This window comes from Mastigoproctus giganteus, chromosome 12, assembly GCF_048544385.1.
Source record: "Mastigoproctus giganteus isolate SK-2022 chromosome 12, ASM4854438v1, whole genome shotgun sequence".
NCBI lineage: Eukaryota > Metazoa > Arthropoda > Arachnida > Uropygi > Thelyphonidae > Mastigoproctus > Mastigoproctus giganteus.
Window position 1 is genome coordinate 171,875,573 of NC_143586.1, and position 16,110 is coordinate 171,891,682.

The window sequence follows — 16,110 nt, forward strand, 5'->3', positions numbered from 1 at the left end:
AAACCAAATAGAAATGTTCAGTTTTAGAAAAGATTATTATTCATATTGCCACACACTCTTAATTATGATAAACAGATCAACTAAATATATAAATACAATAATAATAAAAGAAAACTAGATTGGAATTTTTAAAAACTTAAATTTCTAAAACCAAAGTACAGAAGTGAAAACAATAACTATTTTTACTTATGAGTTTTTCTGCAAAAACTTTTATTAAAAAAAGCTTAAATCACTATACTGATATCCATAATTGCAGTCACAACAATATAGTGGTTTGGCCAATTGTCACTCATTTAGCAAGGTCTGCGTTTAAATTCTTTCAGGTGAATTCAGTTAATCTTTAGGGCTCTTCAATCAGGATAGTAGCCAATCTCAGGTAGAGGACATAAGATTTCCCTCCCTGGGAGTTAATTCAGTTTTTTTCCAGCATCCAACAACACAGAAACATATATTGTTTAGTACAAATGAAATATCCACTTGTCTGCATGAGAATTAGGATTTTTTAACTGAAACATTTCTAGGAGTTTTCCTAGTCAAAACTGTGGTTATGATAAAATATATAGAATCGAATTACATTACGAGTCAGTTAGGACACTCTTTATACCCAATGAAGACCAATGGTACTTGTCATTAAGGACTCTCCCCCTCCTTTTTTTAAAATAATATTCGCATTGCTTATTGGAGACTTGAAGTGGTGGACCTATGTCTCCAGAGCTAAGTTCCGGTCAACCCTTCCATCTTTTCCATCAAGCAGTAGAATGATGACTTTTGTGGTTATGATGAACATCATGGCAAGATCCGATCTTCCTTACATATCGAGAGTACAGCTGTAAAACGGTGTTTGCAGGCCGGCCGCTAGATAGTACACCAGAACGAACCTATTGGTAACTCTTTAGGAGGCTTCCGGATCAGCTAGATCTTGCTACCTCTACTCTGGCAGATAGTGACTGCAGGGAGTCTGATAGTGTGTATGGGGGGGGGGCATTGTCAAGGCCATATATCAAGGATCTGGGTATATTCTTACCATGTGTACACCATATCAGAAAATTTCATTACTTCATACAGCATGTCACCCCCACCCCCCACTATTTCTTACCATTGATTACACCATGAATTGTCAAACTAATAGAGTAAGCTTATCTGCGAAAAGATCTAAACCTCCCAAACACTTCCTAGTTCATTTCATAAATATATGTGGTCTCAATTCTAATCTCAACGATGTTCATTTCCACTTGCAGTCAGCCAAACCCCATGTACTTTTTCTGACAGAATCTCAGTTATCGGTTGATTCAACTACTGCTCATCTCAGTTGCCAAAATTATTTGCCTCAAAGGTAATACTTGTGCATATGTCTGTTCCGATATTCCCTGTCAGAGACTTTGTAATTTGGAATCTCTTCTTTTCAGTCTTCTCTGCCTTAAAATCTCTGTCTCTCTCTCTCTCTCTACCACATTGTGTCAAATTCATCTGTTGTCTCTACCGTTCTCCCAACTCCACTAATCACTTGGAGCTCTTTGACTTTCTCTCTTTGCAACTTGACTTTCTCCAGTCCAACTTTCCTAACAGTGAGGTAATTTTTTTTGGTGATTTTAAGGTTTACAACTCCAGCTGGCTTCCATTTTCTAGTCACACCAACCCAGCTGTTTGAGATGCTGAGGCTTTTGCAATTTCTAATGACCTTGCACAGATTGTTCATTTACCTACAAGAATACGGGACAATCCCAACCATACGGCCAACACACTTGATCTTTTTCTCACAAACAACCCTTCTAAGTACACGGTTGAAGTGAGTGGTCCTTTAGGTACCTCAGATCACAACTTGGTGATTGTCTCTTCTCCAATGGAGCCTTTATCTCATGGCTATTCCCAACCTCATACTGTTTGGCATTACAAGAATGCAAAATGGGATGACCTGCAAGATTTCTTTTCTTCTTTTCCTTGGTCGGATTACTGTTTCAAAACTTCTGATGTCAACATTTGCTCAGATCGTGTCAGTGAAATTATTCTTGTAGGAATGGAATCCTTTATCCTACACTCCACTTTAAAATCTCGTCCTTTATCTAAACCTTGATTTTCCAATAAATGTGCCAAGGCTGTTCAAGAGAAGAACGTTACATATAGTAATTGGCTTGTTTCCAATTCTTCAGTTTAATTTTCTGCCTACACCAAAGCTTGCAACAATTGTAAAGTGGTCATAGTAGTAGTAGTAGTGACATGTGATGCAAGAAAGCAAGTGTATGATGAGCTTATGCAGCATCAGCCAAAAAAAAAAAAAAAAAAATCACACCATTACCTCCAAATGCCTGTCCAGTTCCTCCTTAAATTTATTCAACCTATCAACTTCCACAACGACAGATGGAAGTTTGTTCCAGCAATTAACCACCGCTGGCTAAAGACAAATTTCCGCGCATCTATTCTACATCTGTCCTTTCTTAATTTGAATTTATGCCCCCTTAGATTCGTAATCTGAACAAGTGGAAGGATCCCATCAGAATTCAGCGTGCTCAACCCATTCAAGGCTTATACACCTCAATCAGATCACCGCGCAAGTGCCTAGTCACCAGCCACTGCAATTTGCAGAACTTAAGCCTCTCTCTCTCTCTCGGTAAGAGGATCCTTTCATTCCTCCCACCAATCGTGTTGCCCTTCTCTGTACACACTCAAGCAAATCGACATCCTTCCTAAAATGAGGCCTCCAGACCTGTACGCAGTACTCAAGGCATGGCCTGATCATTGCATTATACAGAGGGACAATCACCTCCTTTTTCCTGGTAGCAAAATTCCTATATATCATTGACAAAACTCCATGACCTGCCCTGGCAGCCTGTCTGCATTGCTCAGAAAACTTCATATCTGACTGCACAATTACTCCCAGGTCTTTTTCATTTTATACCACCTTAAGTGTAATACCACACAGTTGGTACGTTTCTCTGGGGTTACTTCTACCCATATGCAGTACTTTGCGTTTGTCAAGGTTAAACTTCAGTTGCCACTTCTTAGCCCATCTGCCCAAATTATCTAGATCCTGTTGCAGTAGCACACTGCCATTACTGTCATTAACAACCCTGCCAACCTTTGTATCATCTGCAAACTTCGACATTAAGCCTGATATACCTTCATCAATATCATTGATAAATATACAAAACAACAGTGGACCCAACACCGAACCCTGTGGGACACCACTAATAACATTAGTCCATGAAGAGCAACACCCATTGATTACCACCCTCTGTCTTCTCCCACTTAACCATCCTTTTATCAATTGTAGCAACTTACCCTTAATACCATTCTGCTCCAATTTGTACAATAGTCTTCCATGCGCAACAGTGTCAAAAGCTTTCCTGAAATCCAAATATATGATATCAAATTTATTTTTTGCACCAAGTTCCTTTGTAACCACGTCATAATATCCTATAAAATTTGTCAGACAAGACTTTCCCTTAACAAACCCATGCTGTGTCTGAATTATTGCTGCAGCCTTGTCTAGATGATCCTGCAATGCATCTTTAACCAGTGACTCCATTATTTTATCCGGAACAGAAGCTAAACTAACTGGTCTGTAATTACTCGTGTCACCCTTCGATCCCCTTTGTGAATCGGGGATACATTTGGACATCTCCAGTCCATGGGAACCTCCCCTAAGTCCAAGGATGCTCTCATAATTATGGCTAAGGGTTTGCTTAGTTGCTTTGCCGCCTCCTTTAATATATCTGGATAGATCCCATCTACCCCAGGTGCTTTTCTTATGTTTAACTTCAACAATTTCTCTTCCACTTTGCTCTCGGTTATTACAAAATCATTAAGTATTCTGCTACAATTTGATAACCTTCTGCCATTTTCAAACCTTAATAATTCCTCATGTGTGAATGTAGATGCAAAATACTCATTCAGTTATGTTTGCTATCTGAGCAGGATCATCAACAGTCGAACCATCACTGGTTTGACTGTTGGACTCATTAAAGTTGGAGTCATTAATGAGTCCAAACTAGATTTTGAACAGGCTAAGAGTAGAAAACTTGCTTCTTGCCGTAATGGTGGCCAAGCATTCTGCTCTCTTGCCAAAGCTATTGGCCGCAACTTTTTCCCATCTCTGCTCCCACCTCTGTCAAAACCAGATGGTTCTGTTGTCACTTCAGCCATGGATAAAGCGGATCTGCTAGTATCCCATTTTTCTTTCAACTCATGTATTAATGATCTTGGTGAATCACCTCCCACCATTCCCAACACACTCCATTCTTCCATCAAAAGGATGTCAGACGGATTTTGACGAATCTCGATGCTAAGAAAGCTCTAGGTGCTGATTGTATTTCTCCACTTGTTCTCAAAACTTGTGCTCCTGAACTTACTCCTGTTCTTTGCCGCCTTTTTTCACTTTCTTATTCCAAAGGTGTTTTTCCTTCTGCTTAGAAATTTGCTCATATCCAGCCAGTTTCTAAAAAGGGTGACAAATCCCTCCCATCCAATTATCGTCCCATTGCAATTACTTCTACTTTTTCTAAAGTAATGGAGAAATCAATTAACCGCCAACTCTTAAACTATCTAGAAACTTTCCGTCTGATCAACGATCGCCAGTATGGATTCCGTCAGTGTTGATCCACTGGTGATATTCTGGCTTATGTTACCCATTTATGGATTAATTCAATGGAAAGGTTCGGTGAAACCCAAGTAGTTGCTCTTGACATCTCAAAGGCTTTCGATCGTATTTGGCATAAAGGTCGTCTAAACAAGATTCCATCTTATGGTTTGCCAACTGTTTTTAGTAATTGGTTATCCAGTTTTCTCTCTGATCGCTCACTGAGGGTGATGGTAGATGGCTCTCTGTCTTCTAACTTCTCCATAATGCTGGTGTCCCTCCAAGATTCTGTTCTTTCCCTCACTCTTTTTCCTCTTGTATATTAATGACCTTCTTCCATTTGCTGGAAATACTATCCGTAGTTTTGCCGATGATAGCACATTGCATTCCACTTTCCATTTTGTAAAACCTTACCCTGCTCAATCAGCTTCAACTTCTCGAATATCTGCTACCAATTCATTAAATGCTGATCTTCAGGTAATTCTCCAGTGGGGCAAAGACAACTTAGTTGATTTCAATCCTTCTAAAACTCAGTCTTGTCTTATATCTCACAAAAAGGATTCTTTTGCTACTATGCTTATCTTTGGTGACACTCTGATTTCTAGGCAAAATGATATATCTCTTTTGGGGATTACCCTGACTTCTAATCTCTCTCTCTCTTGGCACAAGCATATTACAAATATTGCTTCCTCTGCATCTAAAAAACTTGGTTTTCTCTTTCGCTCTCGGCGTTACTTTTCTTCCAAACAGCTGTTCACTCTGTACAAATCGCAAATCCTCCCTACCATGGAATATTGTTCCCACATCTGGGGCGGTGCTCCCAAAACCTCTTTCAGGCTTCCTAATTCAATTCAGAAGAGGGCAGTTAGGTTAATTAATGACTCCTCTCTAACAGAGTCTCTCCACTCTCTGTCTCATAGACGTGCCATTTTTGCTGCATGCCTTTTCTACAGATACTTCCATGGGCACTGTTCTTTTGAATTGACTTCTATAATTCCTGCTCTCTCCTTTCAAAACAGTCCGAATATGTGCTGCTACCAGCCAACATCCATTTATTCATTCAACTGCCGTTTTCTGGAACAACCTTCCTTCACATGTATTTCTTGAAAATTACAGTCTACAGAAGTTGAAGTCTAATGTCAACAATTACTCGTCTTCTCTACCTCCAACCCAAGCACAGTACTAAGTACTATAGGTTTTAATACCTCTCGTGTTTGGGGTTTTCATAAAAAAAAAAAAAAAAATTCATATAAAGTTAGGATTTGTATTTTCAAAATATATAATTTGAGGATAGAATTGAGTGAGCTCAATACCGATGGCATCTTACATTGGCCACGAACGCATGTATGTGCACGCATACAGGAAAGAAGGGGGAAAGGAGCATAAATTTGAATTGTAGGGTGGGTGCCAGAGAAATGACAGAAATTTGTCTTCAGCCAATGGGTGGTTGATTGTTGGAACTAACTTTCATCTAGTATTGTGCAAGTGGAGAGTTTGAATAAATTCAAGGAAGAACTAAACAAACTGTTAGAGGGGTTGGCAGGCAAAGTGGCAAGTATTGTTGTTGGACTTTTTTTTTTTTGGCTAATGCCACATAAGCTTGCTTCCTTGATCATTTATCATTATTAATACTAATATAGTTGAGGGAATATAGAATAATATTTAATTCATTTTACAAAAAAATTTAGTACAAGTACAGATTAGTGCAAATCATATTTTCTTATTTTTTTTTAAAAATGAAAATAATAAATCAACTGGGTGTGACAGAAGTTGTATTTCTCTAATAAGCTTCTCTATTTTAAATCCTTCTCAGATAAAGCTATGATTGTTCACATTAGTTTAATGTGAAGTCACACAGTGTATTAACAATGTGAAGACAGTGTATTAACATACATTGTCTTCACATTGTTAATACACTGTGACTGTATTGAAATCATGCAAAAATATTTCATGATATTTAACTTATTGCAAGAATAAAAGGAATATAGAATATAAACTTTCGGTGTGTCCAAATATTAAAAAAAAAAAAAATCTAGTTGTATCTAATGATATTCATTTTTTACAAAATTACTTCAAAATCATAAAAATAAAAAAAAGAGTAAAAAAAAGAGTAATTCTTAACACACTATAGTAGTGGTACTAACTATTATTATTATTTTTATAACTGAAGGAAAAAGAAATGTACCTTTTTTACATATTTCTCAGGAATGCCTCGTAGACGAGCATAAAATTCAAGATGTTCATATCCTGTTAACAATGGATCTAAGGCATCAAACTGTGGGCAGTAACCAATATTTTGCCTTGCTTGGTCCAAGCTACTTTTGATACTATGAAATACATATATGAAACCCTACTATTAGGTATGTACTAAAATTATATATATATATATAATTCATCTGTGGATACATATACACTGTAAAGATTAATGGGAAAGAAGGAGAATGAAAAAGGGAATTGTTTATGGACCAAGGTTACTAATAACCAGAAAGGACCTCACAACCATAATAGTATAATAAGTAGGTGAATAAATAAAGGTAACAGAATAGATAAAAGTAGTATATGTAAGAAAAGTTGAGAGTGAAGGAAAGAGAGATTACAGAAATAAATAGAGGGAGAGAGGGAAAAAAAAAAAAACCCTGTGCAAGAAGAAAGAAAGAAAGAAGAGAGAAGAAAAATGAAAAAAATTAAGATAAAAAGTTAGGAGAAAAAATTATTATACATATAAAGAAACAAGCCAATAATGCCATGGAAAAATAGGATTATATCAAAAAATAGTAAAAAGTAGTAAAATAATAAAAATGTAAAGTAAAAATTTATTAGTTTATAAGGGAGGATATAAAGACTCAGCATGTAATTTTAAGTTGACATGACAGAGTAGCCAAAAAAAAAAACTAAGGCTAAAACAGAAATGCTAAAAACAAAGACCAAAGGCTATACAAAATTTTTTATAAAAATTAAAAAAAAAAAAAAAAAAAATGTAGCTGTTCATAAGCCATACTTTGGCTTTATGACTAAGAAAGCCTCCGTAGCCGAGTGGGCAGGAGCGGGAGTGCAGTAGTACACGCTCTTTGAGTAGACCGGGGTTCAAGCCCCTGACTGCTGAATACGGTCGATCTGCCAACCCGCACTGGACCAGCGTGGCAGATTATGGTCCATTTCCCTCAGCATGAATTGTTGAGGAGGCTTCCACCCTGCAGTGGGTTGATAATGGCTGCACTTTACTTTTTACTTTTAGAGGTGAAATATAGTAGATTATAGGATAGCAATAGACACTCTTGCCCTCGTATAACATTAATAGCCCAGAGTGTAGAAAAATGATAGATATATGAAAGTTAACACTGTATGAATGAAGAATATAAAGTAGCTGCTCTCTTTTGCACTTCTAGATAACCCAAGCAACTACTTTATATTCTTCATTCATATACTGTTAACTTTACTATATCTATCATTTTTCTACACTCTGGGCTATTAGTGTAAAGTGAGGGCAGGAGTGTCTATTGTTATCCAATAATCTATATATTAATATGGAATCTGTTTTCTTGAGATGGCCATTGTGAATGATAGGCCTAACTGATTGGGCTGAAAATGGTCTCAAATTGAAGATATTTCTTCCAGGGTGTGCAAAATAATGGGAAAATACAAAAATTCTAATCTATATATTAATAGGGAAGCCATTTTCGAAGGATCAAAGTAAGTGATCATTAAATAAAGTTAAGTTTCTCACCAGTAGATGGCACCACCACGAATGTTAAAGGTGTTTCCTTAATGGTTATATAGTACAAAACTATTATTTTTCTTTATCTTTAAAGTACTTTTTTAAACAATAAATATTAAAAATAAGTGCTGTCATCAAGGTCAATAATAAATAAGAGTTAATTTCAGAAGGGAAATAAAGACTTACGGTGAGTGATTATTTGGTCATTCGAAGGAATGTACCGATATCTTCAGAAAATCTTCATTACTCTTCGCACCATCAAAACTTTACTTCAGCTCAACTAACAATTTTAAACCATGATAGAGACTTCTAACGAAGACCAGTTAAATATTATCAGGGAGATAACAACAGCAGTACAATGCAGTGATATGTCAGTTAATAATGCTTTTTTTTTTATAGATGGTCCTGGTGGCACAGGCAAGACCTATGTTTTTTTTTTTTTTTTTTTTTTATGGGAACCCCAAACACAAGAGGTATTAGAACCTGTAGTACTTAGTATCGTGCTTGGGTTGGAGGTTGAGAAGACGAAAGAAGATATTTGTTGACATTGGACTTGAACTTCTGTAGATTGTAATTTTCAGGAAATACGTATGAAGGAAGGTTGTTCCAGAAAACGGCAGTTGAAGGAATAAATGAGGAAGATGAAAAGTTGGTTCTGTGGGTTTGAAGTTGGACAGTAAATGGATGTTGGCTGGTGGCGGCACGTGTTCGGACTGTTTTGAAAGAGAGAGCGGGAATTATAGAAGCCAATTCAGAAGAACAGTGCCCATGGAAGTATCTGTAAAAGAGGCATGCAGCAGAAACAGTGCGTCTATGAGAAACCGAGTGGAGAGACTCTGTTAGAGATGAGTCATTAATTAACCTAACTGCCCTCTTCTGAATGGAATCAAGAAGCCTGAGAGAGGTTTTGGGGGCACCACCCCAAATGTGGGAACAATATTCCATGGCAGGGCGGATTTGCGATTTATACAGAGTGAGCAGCTGTTTGGAAGAAAAGTAACGCCGAGAGCAAAACAGAAAACCAAGTTTTTTAGATGCAGAGGAAGCAATATTTGTAATGTGCTTGTGCCAAGAGAGATTAGAAGTCAGGGTAATCCCCAAAAGAGATATATCCTTTTGCCTAGAAATTGGAGTGTCACTAAAGATAAGCATAGGAGCAGAAGAATCCTTTTTGCGAGATATAAGACAAGACTGAGTTTTAGAAGGTTGAAATCAACTAAGTTGTCTTTGCCCCACTGGAGAATTACCTGAAGATCGGCATTTAAGGAATTGGTAGCAGATTTTCGAGAAGTTGAAGCTGATTGAGCAGGACAGGATTTCTCAAAACGGAAAGTTGAATGCAATGTACTATCATCGGCAAAACTATGGATAGGATTTCCAGTCAATGGAAGAAGGTCATTGATATACAAGAGGAAAAGAGTGGGGGAAAGAACTGAACCTTGGGGGACACCGGCATTAGTGGAGAAGTTAGAAGACAGAGAGCCATCTACCATCACCCTCAGTGAGCGATCAGAGAGAAAACTGGATAACCAATTACTAAAAACAGTTGGCAAACCATAAGATGGAAGCTTGTTTAAATGACCTTTATGCCAAACACGATCAAAAGCCTTTGAGATGTCAAGAGCAACTACTTGTGTTTCACCGAACCTTTCCATTGAAGTAGTCCATAAATGGGTAACATAAGCCAGGATATCACCAGTGGATCGACACTGACGGAATCCATACTGGTGATTGTTGATCAGACGGAAGGTTTCTAGGTAGTTTAAGAGTTGGCGGTTAATAGATTTCTCCATTACTTTAGAAAGAGTAGAAGTAATTGCAATGGGACGATAATTGGATGGGAGGGATTTGTCACTCTTTTTAGAAACTGGCTGGATATGAGCAAATTTCCAAGCACAAGGAAAAACACCTTTGGAATAAGAAAGTGAAAAAAGGCGGCAAAGAATAGGAGTAAGTTCAGGAGCACAGATTTTGAGAACAAGTGGAGAAATACCATCAGGACCTGGAGCTTTCTTAGCATCAAGATTCATCAAAATCCTTCTGATATCCTTTTGACGGAAGACCACAGGAGGCATTGAATGGACCGTGTTGGGAATGGTGGGAGGTGTTTTACCAAGTTCATTAATACATGAGCTGGAAGAAAAATGGGATGCTAGAAGGTCAGCTTTATCCTTGGCTGAAGTGACAGCAGAACCATCTGGTTTGGACAGAGGTGGAAGCAGAGATGGGCAAAAGTTGCGGCCAATAGCTTTGGCAAGAGACCAGAATGCTCGGCTACCATTAGGGCAAGAAGCAAGTTTTCTACTCTTAGCCTGTTCAAACTCTAGTTTGGACTGATTAATAACTCCTTTACAATTGTTGCGAGCTTTGGTGTAGGCAGAAAATGAAACTGAAGAATTAGAAACAAGCCAATTACGATATGCAACATTCTTCTCTTGAACAGCCTTAGCACATTTATTGGAAAACCAAGGTTTAGATAAAGGACGAGATTTTAAAGTGGAGTGTGGGATAAAGGATTCCATTCCTGCAAGAATAATTTCACTGACACGATCTGAGCAAACGTTGACATCAGAAGTTTTGAAACAGTAATCCGACCAAGGAAAAGAAGAAAAGAAGTCTCGCAGGTCATCCCATTTTGCATTCTTGTAATGCCAAACAACACGAGGTTGGGAATAGCCATGAGATAAAGGTTCCATTGGAGAAGAGACAATCACCAAGTTGTGATCTGAAGTGCCTAAAGGACCTCTTACTTCGGCCGTGTACTTAGAAGGGTTGTTTGTGAGAAAAAGATCAAGCGTATTGGCTGTATGATTCGGATTGTCCGGTATTCTTGTAGGTAAATGAACAATCTGTGCTAGGTCATTAGTAATTGCAAAAGCCTCAGCATCTCGACCTGCTGGGTCGGTGTGACTAGAAAACGGGAGCCAGCTGGAGTTGTGAACATTAAAATCACCAAGGAAAATTACCTCACTGTTAGGAAAGTTGGACTGGAGAAAGTCAAGTTGCAACGAGAGGAAGTCAAAGAGCTTCAAGTGATTAGTGGAGTTGGGAGAACGGTAGAGACAACAGATGAATTTGACACAATGAGATAGAGAGATTTTAAGCCAGAGAAGATCAAAGAGAGGAGATTCCAAATTGCCAAGTCTCTGACAGGGAATATAGAACGGACATATGCACAAGTACCACCTTTGAGGCGAAAGGAATCATACAGCGAATAATTTGGGAATCTGAGATGAGCAGTAGTTGAATCAACCGATAACTGAGATTCTGTCAGAAAAAGTACATGTGGTTTGGCAGACTGCAGGTGGAAATGGACATCGTTTAGATTAGAACTGAGACCACGTATATTTGTGAAATGAATTAGGAAGTCCTTGGGAGGTTTAGATCTTTTCGCAGATAAGCTTGTTCTATTAGTTTGACAATTCATGGTGTATTCAATAGTAAGAAAAAGTGGGTGGGACATGCTGTATGAAGTAATGAAAATTTGGATATGGCGTACATGTGGTAAGAATATACCCAGATCCTTGACATAACGTGGCCTCGACAATGCTCCCCGCATACACACTACTCAGACTCCCTCCAGTCACACTCTGGCAGAGTAGAAGTAGCAAGATTATACACTAGCTGATCCGGAAGCCTCCTAGAGAGTTACCAATAGGTTCGGTCCGGTGTACTAACTAGCGGCTGGCCTGCGAAAACCGTTTTAGAGCTGTACCCTCGAAATGTAAGGAATATTGGATCTCGCCACGACGTTCATCATAACCTCAAAAGTCATCAATCATACTGCATGATGGAAGAGATAGGGAAGGGTTGACCGGAACTTAGCTCTAGAGACTAAACATGGGTTCCACCACTTCAAGCCTCCAATAAGCAAAGTGGTGGTATTTCACCGGTTGATGAGAGTCATCTACCACCTAGTACTGCCTAGTAACATAGAGGGGCGGCGTTCCTCCCTGTGGTGTGGGTGCCACACCTCGACCCCTGCTTACGTTGGTTCACACCTGGGTGGTCACCCACCATGTGCTTGTGCATGGAAGTTATACCCAGGATTACTAACAGTCCCACCATCGTGAAGGTGCAAGCAGAGGATTTGGCTGTCACAGACCGTCCGGACTTCGCCGAAATTGGGTCCACTTGACTTGAGTGTCACCCGAATATCAGTTCCATCAGCGTTTTAGACTCCCAGGTAGCAAGTACAGCATGTCTGGCATATCTGAGAGAATGTCTGTGACAACCTCAAGGATCTCAAGTTTATCAGTGTATAATAAAAATTTTGTCTTGGAAATAACATTCCTGTTATTCCAGTTGCTTGGACTGTCATAGCTGCAATGTTGCTCCCTGGGGAACATACAGTTTACAGCAGTTCAAATTACCTATGAATTTAACTGAATCATCTGTTTCCTTTCTCAAAATAAAGTCCAGCAGCTGAACTCAAGTCTGCTCGACTAATACTATGGGATGAGGTGTGAGGTGGCAATGGCTACCTGTGATGCTCTCATAGTTGTTAACCGCTTATTACAAGATATCACGAATAACAATGATGTGCTTTTCGTCGGCAAAGTTGTTTTGGGAGGAGATTTCCGTCAAGTGCTTCCAGTTGTTCCTCATGGTTCACGGCACTCAATAGTCAGAAATTGTTTAAAATATTCTCATTTGTGGAATTCTTTCAAAATTCACTATTTACAGGAAAACACGAGGCTAATCAAGATGAAATAGAATTAGATCCTAATCTAATAGTTCATGAAGGTTGATTCCTTTTGTTTTTGGCCCCAACCTTACTGATGTAAAGGCGTCTCCGTAGCCAGGTGGGAAGGAGCAGCAGTGCGTAGCACACGCTTCTTGATTAGACCGGGGTTCGAGCCCGTCACCACCAAATACGGAGGATGCGGAAAGGTCAGGGAATGACCACCGCATATCCCGGAGCAATATGGCCTTAGTTGCTAATGCTCCTAAAAACCAAATAACAAACAAACTGATGTAAATGCCATTTTTGCTCCAAAAAAACGACGAGTGTGAAAGAATCAATTTAGAAATTTTATAAATGATGCCTGATGAATCATTACAATACAAGAGCATTAACACAATTATATCTGAAGAACTTTTGCGATATCCAACTGAATTCCTGGACAGCCTCGGTTAAAGTGGTTTACCAACCTACATCAATGGCATGAGACAGGCAAAGTTATGCATCAGAATTGTTTGGATCTAGAAATAACAGGAGAAGCTAAAGGAAAATGGGTACTCTTACCATATGTAGAACTGACTCCATCCTATTCGCTGTCAAGGGCAAACATTTGATAGAGTCAGAATTTTGCTTACTAAACCTGTATTTAGTCATGGCCAATTGTATGTAGCAATGTCTTGGGTCAGATCATTCCAGCATGTTAAGATAAGGTTACCAGAAGGGCACAAGAATATAAAAAATGTCGTTTCCAAAGAAGTATGCACATTTTGAATAATTGGAAAGATGGTGAAACCAAAGAAAATTTGTATCCTCAGATACAAGAAATGAGAAAGGATTTGAAGCGTACTGCCTTACCTGCTCACGACAAAACACGGACAATATTTATTTAGGACAGCTAGAGAAAAACTCTGCTACCAATTGCGAAATTTTTGCAACAGCTAGTATACTTTATTTTACCTCCAGTTAGCCATAAAGCCATAGTATGCCTTATAAACAGTTACAAAAAACTTTAAATTTTTATAAAAAATTTTCTATATCCTTTGTTTTTAGTATTTTTGTTTTAACCTTAGCTTTATTTTCATTTTTCTGGCTCCTCTGTCGTGTCAACCTTAAATTACATGCCAGCAATCTTTATATCCTCCCTAAAAAATTTAACCTAAAAATTTTTACTTTACATTATTATTTTACTACTTTTTGATATAATCCTATTTTGACATGGCATGTACCTAATGTCAGAAATAGAGGACACTATATTGTTGTCTTGTAAGGTAATTTTGGTGGTTGACTTGAAAATGACACCAGGATCGTGGGCGATATATGACAATATAATCTTTTATAATCATGTATATATCTAATATACATTATTGGCTTATTTCTTTATATGTATAATAATTTTTTCCCTAATTTTTTCTTCATTTTTCTTCTTCTCTCTTCTTGCACAGTTTTTTTTTTTTTCCCTATGTACTTCTGTAATCTCTCTTTCCTTCACTCTCAACTTGAGAGTGAAGGAAAGAGAGATTACAGAAGGGTAATTTCTGATTGAGTAGATCTGGTAAATCAGATTTACTCAACTAAAAACTCATCAGGCTTAGGTTAAATCATGAAAATAGTTTGTGCTGAAATCCTGTGCAATGAGAATGTGTTATAATTTACTATACATTGAAAACTAATTAAGAACGGAATCGCCTCAATTCTTACCTTTAATGCTGTATGAGGAAAATGTTTATAAAAATAAAAAATGTGATATGATTAAATTACAACCAAAAACATTTTGCCAAAAGCATGCACACCCACATTTACATTATTTGGGCTGTTCTGTTCAAATAAATCCACTCTGGAGGTGGCTGCTAGTGGAATAGCATTCAATGCTCTTTAAAAGTAGTGAATGTGCTTCTGCTGGTGGCTACCTCCAGAATAGATGGAATACTTCAGTTCATTATTAAGTGTTTGAACCCCCTGTACTTGGAATGATCTTCAAGTCCTGGAAATGCACTACTTCCCATCTAATTGGAATCACTATTCAGTCAAATCAAAGATACCACTACCCAAGAAATCAAGCAGTCATAATATCAAAGGCTACAAGCTGATTTCTTGCTTTGCATACTTTCTTCACGATAGTACTGTTACTGTTTTGTCTCATACCACAGAGCATAAAACCCCCCAGGTTTATCATGTGATCAGAAAGAAATCGAATCAGTTGCAACCCAAAGCCATATTGCAGGTATTTCAACAAAGATGCAAGTTTTTATTCATTTACCTGAACATCCAGGCTGCCTTCAATGCCACAAAATTTCATCTCTCTACATATTTAAGGAATACCACAATTTTCTATGGTGATCTGTTCCTGACAAAGCTTTCTGATGAAGAGGACAATCATAACAAAGATGAAGAAACTATCCTGCACATCATTAACTGCAGGGGACCCCTCATGCAGGTGTTTAATTCAGTGCCTTATTCTTGGCTGCAACACTTCTATATGTAACAGGCCATCCCGACATCATAATCTGCAGTGATGACAAAAAATTTTTTTCCATAAGGCAAAAATATTTGCTGATATTATTGAGGCAGTGTTAAGTGGGCCAGAAAACTGCTAGACTGGAGGGGGGGGGGGAAACACAGACTAATAGTTTAATGGCAGCCACAAGCATAGGTGAAATGATTCTTGTACTGCTTCTAGTGGGATATGCAGCAAGTCTGGAAAGTAAGGTGTGGGCGATTTTTTTTTTTTTTTTTTGTTAGTTGTTGGCACATCAGCTTCTGTGGCCATAATGCACCTCCCAAAGTTTTTGTATTTTACTCCGATCCAAGCTCGAGGCGGGATTCGAACCCGCGACCTTTTGGGTTGCCAGGCAGGCACTTTACCCATCTGGCTAGCCTGATCGGTCTAGTTATTGTCTGTGACTCTATTGTCAGGGAGATGGGGAATATATTATACTCCCCTCATGGGAAAAGTGAAAACATGCAAACATGCACAATCTAGGAACACAAGTAAATAATCTGATGATTATTTACTGTGATTGAATTACTGGTTAAGTCATTAAATGCAGATATAGATATATCAGAACATGGTGCCACATAGCTGTAGCGGATGTGAAATTTGAATATGTTAAGTACAGTGTGTACAGGAAGCACATGCAT

At 38.2% G+C, this 16,110-nt stretch overlaps 1 protein-coding gene across 1 annotated transcript in view; it reads right to left on the reverse strand.

The window, feature by feature from the left end:
* LOC150077598 (phospholipid-transporting ATPase ABCA1-like) overlaps positions 1–16,110 on the reverse strand; it is a gene marked incomplete at its 3' end in the record, with an annotated part of 856,770 nt that overhangs the window by 79,128 nt on the left and 761,532 nt on the right. Inside the window, exon 42 of the mRNA XM_090386943.1 lies at positions 6,759–6,900. Within this exon, the coding sequence (XP_090243069.1) occupies positions 6,759–6,900 (142 nt within the window). The remainder of the gene's footprint in view (positions 1–6,758; positions 6,901–16,110) is intronic.